The sequence below is a fragment of the Salvia miltiorrhiza genome, unplaced genomic scaffold, assembly GCF_028751815.1.
Source record: "Salvia miltiorrhiza cultivar Shanhuang (shh) unplaced genomic scaffold, IMPLAD_Smil_shh original_scaffold_404, whole genome shotgun sequence".
Taxonomy (NCBI): Eukaryota; Viridiplantae; Streptophyta; class Magnoliopsida; order Lamiales; family Lamiaceae; genus Salvia; species Salvia miltiorrhiza.
Window position 1 is genome coordinate 303527 of NW_026651542.1, and position 10714 is coordinate 314240.

At 36.4% G+C, this 10714-nt stretch overlaps 2 protein-coding genes across 2 annotated transcripts; both read right to left on the bottom strand.

Moving 5' to 3' along the window:
- Positions 1-1021: 1021 nt before the first annotated feature.
- LOC131004486 (BTB/POZ and MATH domain-containing protein 1-like) lies at positions 1022-2261 on the bottom strand. The gene is made up of 2 exons (XM_057931184.1): positions 1995-2261; positions 1022-1441 (listed from the first exon to the last, which is right to left on the bottom strand). The coding sequence occupies exons 1-2, from the start codon at positions 2254-2256 to the stop codon at positions 1263-1265; spliced, it is 441 nt and encodes a 146-aa protein (XP_057787167.1). The 5' UTR covers positions 2257-2261; the 3' UTR covers positions 1022-1262.
- A 2813-nt stretch (positions 2262-5074) lies between these two features.
- On the bottom strand, positions 5075-7067 carry LOC131004488 (sm-like protein LSM2). Its single transcript, XM_057931185.1, has 3 exons — positions 6775-7067; positions 6528-6686; positions 5075-5479 (listed from the first exon to the last, which is right to left on the bottom strand). Exons 1-3 carry the CDS (start codon positions 6775-6777, stop codon positions 5360-5362), a joined length of 282 nt encoding a protein of 93 aa, XP_057787168.1. The 5' UTR covers positions 6778-7067; the 3' UTR covers positions 5075-5359.
- Between the last annotated feature and the right edge of the window lie 3647 nt (positions 7068-10714).

Consider the following 10714-nt stretch of genomic DNA (forward strand, 5'->3'; position numbering starts at 1 on the left):
TTGAAAAATCTTAGAAATGAAAATAGATAAATATCTAAAGAAGAAAATGAAACTTCAGTGTGTTTACAAATATAACAAATGAGGTCTCTATTTATAGAGAAATTAAAATTATGATAAGAATAATATAAAGTATATAAAAAATATTAAAATTTTATCTTAAGTGTATCTAAATTAAATGCAACCACATTATCAAAATCTTATCACAAATTCAATGAGACATGTGGTCTCATTTTGGTTCAATGGAGACCATGATCGGTCAAATTTTTGGATTCAATAAGATATTTTTTTTTCAATTATTTGTATATGATGTGGCATGTCGACCTCACTTAAAAGGTCACCAATAAATGCAATCTTAGGGGCTTTAGGGATGGAGATATTCTTATAAGTTTAATTATTCAACACTTTGATAACTTAAATAAGCTCTTAAAATATTTTATAAACTGTTGAACTATATAAGTTCTTTAAAATAAGTCCTCTTTATCCAACCCGATCTAGGATAACATCGCTCTTCAACCTAATCAATCAATAGGATATACAGATGGATTTAGCAATGGTTTAAGAGCTTTTTATCCATCGCACTAATAATTTAGCGTTGAATGAACAATGTCAAACCAAATCTGGTGCATAATAAAATTTGACTCAACACTATCATATACACCAATTTAAGTGTCAAAATATAAATAATGTTACAACATTCAAATTAAAATTTACCGCATTCAGAGAAATAAAATATTCGCCCTAATGAGATTCGAGGTTAAGTGATGCATTCATCTAACAATGTAATCCGTTCACTATAGATCTTTATGATTGAATAATTCTCCGATTCTCACAATCATTAAGGATTGTCATCTACTATCATCTGTAGCAATCAAGCCACCCAACCATTTGTTTAAGGATCACAAAAGTGACTGAATCAAGGCACTCAACAATATAACAAATTACTTCTCTCCAGAAAAAAAAGTACAACAAACAACTATCAGAAACAGTAGCCAACATAAAAAGGTGGGGGAAATATCAATTACAGAATAGACATGTTGTTAGTTAAGTAAGGGAAACCATACACATCTTACAATTTTATGGCAGAGGGCGTTGAGTTCATGCTCTAGAGAGATCCATCCCAGATTACAATGAAGGGAAGCAAATCATTTACATTGTATCAAACACGACCAACAGCCGGAAAATATATTTCTAGTAAACCCTAAAGAAGGATCTAATGTATTTTCTTACTCAGCTATTGGAAATCACTAGGCAATCGCGACTTTTCACATTCTTTGTTTGACGCGTCTACCATTAACATCCCCTCCATCTAGAATACCTTCGATCCCTAGCTTGCCAACAGCAATAGAATGTTCGTTGATCTTGGCAACATACTCCAATAACTCAGTGAGCACATGTGGATAGCTTTCTTTAAGGTAGTCAAAACCATCTGTCTGCATGACAGCTGCAAAAAGAGATCAGACTTATTAGAGGCCATCCCACAGCAGTTGGGATTTCAAGACTACCTTGTTCGAGGAGAAAACAAAGACACGATACACAACAATTATCATAATATACAAAGACAGACTGATAGAATCTCATTAATCAATTTGATAAAATTTTAGGACCATAAGGCAACCTGAACATGTGATAGTGATTCAAAAAGCAAAGCTGTCACAATCATTCTGCATAGATTTGTATGGTGTCAAGAAGATCGATAATACCCACAAAATTCTTGGGGATATTCAGGACTTAGGCAACCATGCAACCATACCATGCAATTACGAGAACCTCAAGGTGCATCAGATTTCAGATTATTCGCCATTGGTCAACATGCATATGTAGAAAGATAGAATGTGCGATTTTATAGCCAATAGATTTAAGACCAAGCCCTATCAATACAAAACAATATTATGACATAATTATTTGTGCCAACGTAACTAGATCCCTGGTGCAACTAAATTCTGTGCAGTTCCATGTTTTGTTCCCAAACTATACATTGCAATCTCACGATTTACCTCTAAGATTATCAGGAAGTGCGACAAATTTGAGACAGACAGATTTCAGCTGGAAACAGTGGTGTTGTTCTGCAAGTGCTAATGTGGTTGCAACAGTGTTGATAGCGACATCCTCACAAAGGTTAGCTTCACAGAGCAACCTCAACCAATCTAAACCATACCGATCAGCCGCAGCAAGCAGATGCTGAGACATCAAGGTTGAGGCCCCTTTTGAGTTCAGTCCAATAAGCTCTTCAAAATCAGGAAGTGCATCCCAATACATCCAATGAAGCAGGGCTTGCAAGGTGGAGGAAAGGAAAGAAAGATAGTGATTATCTATAACGCACAATAACATTAAAAAATTGCAAGAACACGTAACCCAACATTTTGCAAATATATAATAAATTTTATGAGTAAACATAACTAAGAAAGAGAAGGTGAGACATTCACACAAGTTCTTCATTCACAAACAGGTGGTAAAATAGGAACAGGATAAGGGCCTCCGAAGTGGCATCTCGCTCATGGTTCTCATATATTCCAGATTCATCACTCAAGGAAAAAATCACCAAATTTCATTCACCACAAGATGCTGGTTCACATATAAATGTATCAACTTCATTTTCAGTTGTACAGAAAGTGAGCTACATATCAAGCATAGTGAGGACAGTAGGCTTGCAGATTAACTCCAATATGCATGTTCAAGTGCAAAGGTTTATACCATTTCCATGACACAACTACTGGCACCAGAAAGTGATCACTGAGTATCTCATGGTTGAGTGAAAAGGATGAACCAAATATACCATATAAGAACCAAAGTACAAGATAAAATGTAGAAGGAAACATGTGCGAATTTTACACTGTTTACCTGAAGAGAAGTACTTGAACAAGATGTTCTCACAATAAGAGGGAGTTTGCGTAATGATATTTTAAAGAGTTTATAAGTTCCTACATCTTACAAGATGTTTAATAGCAAACTTATATTCATAATGGTTAACATGGGGTTTTCCAAATTAAGAACATTCTTCCAGATGGTAAAAGCCCTACTTTCAGCTTACAATATCCCAAAACATTTTATTTAGATATAGCTATTTGTTTTTCTTTGGTAAGTAAAATTTAGAGATAGCTAATAAGATCTTCCTTTGAAGTGATTGTCAAACAATTTGAAGGATCTTACGAACTCTAAACCATCATATAAGCTATTCTAAAGAGCTTATACGATAGTTCTCTAAACTATCTAAACTGAAAGGTAGTTCTCAGCTTAAACAATTAAAAAGAAGAAGCTCCATCAAAGCAAATGGTTTAGCCCTGCCAATCACTCGCCAGAGCTGACCAAGACCGCCAGAGCCAACCTTACCGTGAGCCCTACCAGAGTGCAGCGCTACCAGCTCTGCCAAAGTGCAGCGCTACCAGAGATAGCTCTGTCAAAGTGCAGCGCTACCAGAGACAGCTCTGCCAGAGTGCAGCGCTACCAACTATGTCACTCTTGGAGAGACTTTGCTGAAGTAATATTATCTTAATATAATAATCTCAAGTAATAATTAAATATGCAAAAGAAATATCGTAATTAATGCAACTATTTATTCTAATATGTAATTAAAAGAGCGGGGCATTACAGATAAGGATGTAGAGATGGTGTTTAAGTATCAACAAGAAAAAAATGGTGGAAGGCTTACCAGTTCCACTTCCTAATAGGATGAAGCATCATAGCAACTAATGTACCATTTGTAAATACTCAGAAAAGAAAAGTGATAGCTTCTAAAAAGAAAGGTGCAAACAAACTAATGCTGAAATGCCTCCATCCATGTTTCAAGCGAAATCTCAAATTTAATCAATACAGAGGCATTGTCAGTCTTATACTTCCAAGCCCTAAACCACTTCAAATGTATGTAGGTACTTAATATGTAACTGGCATTAAACAAATTAGAATTCAAACAAATTTGAACAAGTGATGTCGAAGACTCCCGAGCTCATAAAGATTGAATCCAACTTCCTATTATGGGCATCGCCACAACACCATTGAAATGTTTTTGGACTATGCACAAAAATTCTAACAGACATCGACCAAGCTGAGAACCAACAACTCTCACTCTCACAAGAAAACAGTGAGAATGGCATGGAAACTTTACGGCACAAACCAAATGACATGAGATTTAACTGTGCATCTACTTTCATTTGCCACGATAAAGGAAAAATCATATAAACCAAAATGTGCACAAGGGAAGACCAATCTAGTGTGTCTACTTCAAAGGGCAACACATCCCAACAACTAACACAAAAAATGATGAATCTGAATAGCTTACAGTACCCTGTGGCTGCCTACACGAATGATTTGTTAAGAGAAGCATACATAAAAAGAAACAAGATCGACACAACTGCAATCAATTTTCTAATGCTTTCATTCCATAATGAAGGACCAATGTATTCCATCTGATAGAAACACTTCATATTAAAAAATTCCCTCTACTCTTAAGCACAAAATAGGATCAAAATATCAGCAACCGTGTGCCGTACAATACTTACTCCGATCAAGGTTCTACTATGAAGTCCAAACATACATATTGAAATATAGTAGACATGAAATTAAACAAACGTACCCATATATGTACAACCTTGCATCACCAAAACAACTATGTCCCTGCAGTTGGCAGCCATGAATGAGTTGTAAAAAAATAACATCTTCTCCATTCTTTAAATCTAAATAAAAAATATTTCAAATAAGAGAGACAAGCTCGACAAGGATAGGGACGGGCCGGACGGCGATTCACTGGAGTGAGTGACGGTAATGGCCGCCAAAGGGAGGAAAGAGAAGAAGGGAAAGAAGAAAGAAAGAAAATAAATTATATTGAAAAATTAATGATATGAGTAAATTTGATTTTTTTATATAAAAAGTGGCTAAATTTTTAAAAATTTTATGCATAGACAATTTTTAATTTTAATACTCCATAACAAATTGGCCATTTTTATATATTGACTCTATTTTGTTTTTGTAATATTTTTACACACTTATAATATTTTTTAATAACTTGGTCAAGTTTGACATCATTTTTCAGTAGAACTCCAAAATATGATACTTCTTCCATATAGAGGACGTAGCCAAAATGTGGTGAAAGAGGCAAGGCATGCAATAAGAGACAATGATGTAAACACATAGCCACTATTCACGGTTATAGTACAAAAACTTGCAAGATTAATCACAATCAAGCGACGAAATTCAACATTTAGCCCTAGCTTACTCCAACTTAATAAATGTCTACCAAGTAGCATATGCCCGAATTCGCACAGAAAATTTCCCAAGTAATGCAGGAATAAGAAGTCTTCCATTCTTGTCTTGTGACGAAGAATCCACTGCTTCGAGCTCATAACATCAAGGAATGGGGCACGGAGAGTTAGCCACCGCGTGCTTCTCTTCTGGTGGCATCATGCAGAAGCTCGACATCAACTCCCTCGGGTGGCAATTGGACATATCGGACCACAGATCCCCGGAAAAAGCAGTTTCGCACTGAAAGCTGCAAAAAGTAGAATAAAAGTGTTTCTTGAGCAGGAGCGCCATATATATGGATAACACATTGAATTGCATGAATGGATAGCATAACTTTAGGGAATCAAATATGTCAGGGTTAAGAAAATAGCACGGCGCCTTATCAAGAGAGGTTTGTGAAATGAAAATATTCAACTAGCATCTCAAAAAAACAAAATTAACAAGGAGAAATCAATAGATTACAGATGCACAAATAGCCATTACATGCCCACAGATGTTAAATTCTGACAATTAACAATGTTACTGACGATGAATATTCAGAGATGGCATCGCAAGTTTACTGATTTCAGATGCAATGAAACATACACACCTAAGGTCTCCGTCATAGAAAATTTATACAAACACTAGCAAAGATGGGAATTTGACAATGCTTCTGGATCTGATATTTAAATTAGTTCAGTCATAAATTAAGAACGAATAATCTACAATTGCAAACACATCAGATAGAGGTTTTTAATGAAATTTTCTGAAGCTAAATGCTTCGTATTAACCAAGGAACCAGCTTTACAGCTCGACAATTCAAAGAAAGTATGTACATACAAGAACTGGAATCCTCATTCTCCAACAAAACATGAAAGTTCCAGGGCACAAGTAATTCACTACAAGCTCAAGACACAACGATGGAAACACAAGGCACCAACATTCAGCTCATACCCCGAAGCGACTAGTCTAACACAGATGATCCTGCTTGTAGAGAAAAAAGCTTCAGCCTTGCTTATTCAGTAACAGGTACCAAAGTGGGAGAATTCCAAATCTTGCAATTCCGACATAATGTGGCTTATGCATATATAGAACCATTAATTTAAACCCAAAGTGCGAGCTTCATATTTAAATAAAATAGATCAGAATTTTAGAAATAGAAAGTGACCCTAAAACCCTAATTAAACCCAACCACACACACCCAAGAAATTCCAGAAAGCATAGAACGAAAAACCAAAAAAAAAAATCATATCATTCACTTAACCCTAAATCCCATAATACGAAGGGAATCAAGAGAGAGAGAGAGAGAGTAATACCATATGGGGGTACTTGTCTTGATCAACAACCCTAGTATTCTCCAGCTTAATGTTGAGATATTGATCCACTGAATGTAGAGTCCCTCTAATCGCTAAATCGTTCTTCAATTCCACCGTTACTTCTCTCCCCACCAAATCCTTGAAATACGAGAAGAACAACTGCAAATTGAAAGAGAAAACCAAATAATATAGGTTAAATCCGTAATTGAAAAATCAGAAAAGTGGAAGAAGCAGGAGAAGAATCTACCATATTTGGTGCGGGAAATTGGTTTTCAGTTTCACTGCGTCTGTGCCTGCGCTGCGAGATTCAAAAGCTGCTAGATGAGCGAGAGGCGAGACGGAGGAGATGCCTTTGGCGGCGGTGGTCGAGGGCGGCGCCCTTCGCCGGAGGAGGAAGCGGTGGGGGGATGTGTGTGCGTATCTGTGACTGTGAGATTGAGAGAGAGAGAGAGACGTACGAGGAGAGAGAGGAGACCGATTGTATATGAGAGAGAAAGAGAGAGATTTGTTAGTTTGGGCTTGATTTTACTTATCAAAGTTGGGCCATTTCTTTTTTAATTTGAGACATGGTCTTTATAAGAAAAGAACAATGTTGATGAAGAAAAAGAAAAAAAAAAAAAGAAAAGGGAGATTCTATTCATAGCCCCCATTTTACTCTACGGAGCCTCCAATTGAATAAAATATTAAAAATATTAATAAAAATATTAATTTGCCCTTATAAACCCCAGTTTAATTTATATGTAACGTCGTCAGCTGTAGCCTCTTAAAATATGGACAGAAAATAAGTTGAGATTAATTACAAATTCTTCCATTTTTCGTCCAAAAACGATGAATTCGTCCATTGACAACAAAAACATTAAAAATGTGGCTGAGGGAGAACGATTCTTCTAATAATTCAGAGGATGACTCTTGAAAAAAAAAATATACTCATCAACAACCTCAAATAACACTCCAATGCCAGGAAAATCGAAGATGTTGGTGGAAGAATAGGAGAACGCCGCTAAGCTCAAAATTCTCGATCAATTTTTTAACGCCAAATGCCTTATGAATTGTGAAGTTTCCCTTATACTTGAACATAAATATGAGTAGCTTCAGCATATGGCCAATGATCCGTTGAATCAAATGTCTCGGGTGTTTGAGAAATCACTCCAATATGTGAAGCGCTACAGCCGATACAAGAACCGCGAGTCAAGTTGATTAGGGGGATAAGAGTCGGCAACCGCGACTACTCCGAGCTGGCGACCTACGGCGATCGAGTTAGACGGGGCGGCGGCGACTATGAGGGCATCAATTGACGAACGATTTTCTCGAAGTTCAGGGGGATTAGGGGGGTCGAGGTGGTGGCGGCGGACCAATTGAGGATGTTGGAGTGAAAGGTGAGGTTGGGGATGACGGCAGAGAAATATGCAGCAGCGTGCGTAGAGAGACGGCTGGAAGGGGATTAGTTTTTTAATTAGAGGCTATAAGGATAAAATGGTATTTTTATTAATATTTTAATATTTTGTTAAATTAGAGGCTATATGGAGTAAAATTGAGGCTATGAATAGAATCACCCAAAAGAAAAAAGCAATGCAGATGAAGAAATAAGAAAAGAGGAAGAAGCGACGGTAACTTATTGTTTATTTATTTTTGTTTGTAATCTAAAAGAGTTGTCAGTTAAATGTAATTAATTTTATAAAATATTGGATATTGGTTTGCGTAAGTTTGGGCTTCTTTTTTTTTAATAAATAGTTTGGACTTAATTTTTTTTTATTACCAGCAATAATTTACTCTTTCAACTCATTTAATTCGATTAAAGATTAAAAAATAATCATGTATGCTTACAAGCTATGTTGCACAGGTGCAGGGGGCAGGTGCGGGAGCGATAAGATTCGGGTGCAGGGATACGGATTTTTAAAAATTATAGGGTACGATTCGTGAAGGATACGTCTGTGTTGTGTGTATATATATATATATACATATATATATATGTGTGTGTGTGTGTGTGTGTCAAATATGATTAGTAATAAAGAGGCCCAGCTTAAAAAAGAAATAATGAGGGCCCAACTTTGAATAACTAAACCAGTCTAAAACAAAATTTAAAACGGCCCACGCCCAAATCTCTATCCTGGGCTCAATTAACTAACCCAAACCCTATTTTTTCCCCTCTCTATCACACACACACACACTCACAGATCTCTCTCTCTCTCTCTCTCTCTCTCTCTCTCTCTCTCTATCTCTATCTCTCTCTCTCTCGCTCTCTCGGTTTCACGCCAGAATCCGCCCGCAATCCACACAAAATTCGCCGCCGCGGCTCCTCCTCTGACGAAGAATCGACAGTCGGCCCTCTCCCTCGCCCCCATCCTCCTCTCCGTCGCCTCTGTTCTATCTCTCTTTCTCTCAAGCAGCAACACGACGACACACACTCACACAAACTGAAAACGCTGTCGCCTCTTCCCCCCAATATTTCCGGTGAGATTACTGACGGAAACATCCCCTCCTTCCTCTATATCTCCCTCGCCACAGCCGGATTCGTGAGATTGGGGCACCCGATTTGCGAATCCAATTTTTTTTTGGGGGGGATTCGCCAGGTGGCGAATCCCGTGCGAATCCCACGCGAATCGCGCCCGCCCCCGCCCCCCGCGCGAATCGGATACTGCACGGTGTTGATTTTGCACGAATCCGTGCATCGTAGCTTACAAGTCATTTAATCCAATTAAAGATTAAAAATTATCATGTCACATATTGGTTGTTGATTCCTAAAAAGAGGACATATAAATATTAAATTAACCATTTTGCTTAAGGAAATGTTGATTATGAACACAAAAATAAAAATATAATAATGTTAGCCATTATTATTATTTAAAATTCCCTTTCATAAATATATCTATATATGTATATATATTTAATATTAACAAAAAAATCTAAAAGTTTGAAAGATTTTAAAAATCTAAAATTAATCTTTAACAAAAATTTAAAATTTGTTAAACAAATGAAAACCCTCAAAAACCTCCCCGACCTTAAACTTTCGTCAATGTTGTTGTAGTGCTTCTCACTCTCACCGCCGCAGCTTCTTCAAGTCGAGTCGCCGTCTAGGGCTATCACACCCAATCGCGATTCGTCGCTGCATAGCTCCACACTCATGCTATAATCACCCTAGATTTTTTGTTTGCAATATGATGATTTTTGGGGTTACTGGTGTTTGTGTTTGTGTTCATTTTCTTTTTTAGTTTTGGAGAAGAATAAATGTAACAGCCCGCTTTCCGGGAGATAAAGGAACAAGCTATTTAATGGGATTACTAAACTTTGCTTAAATAAAATGGGTGATGTGCTTTATAAATTCGGATATCACAATCTACCACAATCAAGAAAACATTGATCAAACAATTAACAATAATACTACTAAAATCAAATTTAAAAAAATACAATGACCCAGATCTAGGGTAGGAGCCTCTCCGCCGCAACGCCGTCTCCCACCAATGCCCCTGGATCGGCGAAATCCACCATCGCCGCCCCCCTCCACTTCCTCCAACCTCAACTTCAACGGCACCTCATCGCCTATCCTCCTCGCGCTGTCGTCTCCCGATAAACAACCCATGAAAGGAAAATTAGAGCTTTGTTTGGAGTATTTGGAGAGGGATGTGGGGATCGCTTGGAGTAACTGCCGAATATGTGGAGGGTTTTAGCATCTGGCGGTAAAATGAAAACGTTTTGTGAAGATTAGCGGTAAAATAAAATGTTTTCTAATTTTTGTGGGTAAATGTTTGTTTTAGACTTTTAGTTTTCAATAATTTTATATAATTGCATTTTTTGGCAACAATTATCATATTTTGTATATTGCTTTATTATATATAACTTTCATAAAAAAAGTACAATTATTAACTAATATAATATATTTAAATTTTTAACCAATTATTCATGGAAAAGTATAATTAATAATTTTTCATGAGTGTAAATTTATATATATCATTTCATTTCATCTTTACGAAATTAATTTTAATTATGATTGAGAAACTTGTCCGACAATTTTAATTTCAATACTTGAATTACTTATTCTAGATTTTGAATCTAACATCTTAAATTAAATTTATGATGTAGCTAATGATCGTTATTAATTTGCCACATCAGCGTAATTGTATTTATATTAAGAATTAAACAAAAAATAAAAATAAAAAATAAATGTGACTAAATCTTTTTACCCACACATA

Coding starts and splice junctions, on each gene's coding strand:
- LOC131004488 (XM_057931185.1), bottom strand. Junction 5,480..6,527: donor AAGACAAGTACCCCCATATG/GTATTACTCTCT, acceptor TACTTTTTGCAG/CTTTCAGTGCGAAACTGCTT.
- LOC131004486 (XM_057931184.1), bottom strand. CDS start 2,256: ATGTATTGGGATGCACTTCCTGATTTTGAAGAGCTTATTGGACTGAAC. Junction 1,442..1,994: donor ACTTCCTGATAATCTTAGAG/GTAAATCGTGAG, acceptor CTCTTTTTGCAG/CTGTCATGCAGACAGATGGT.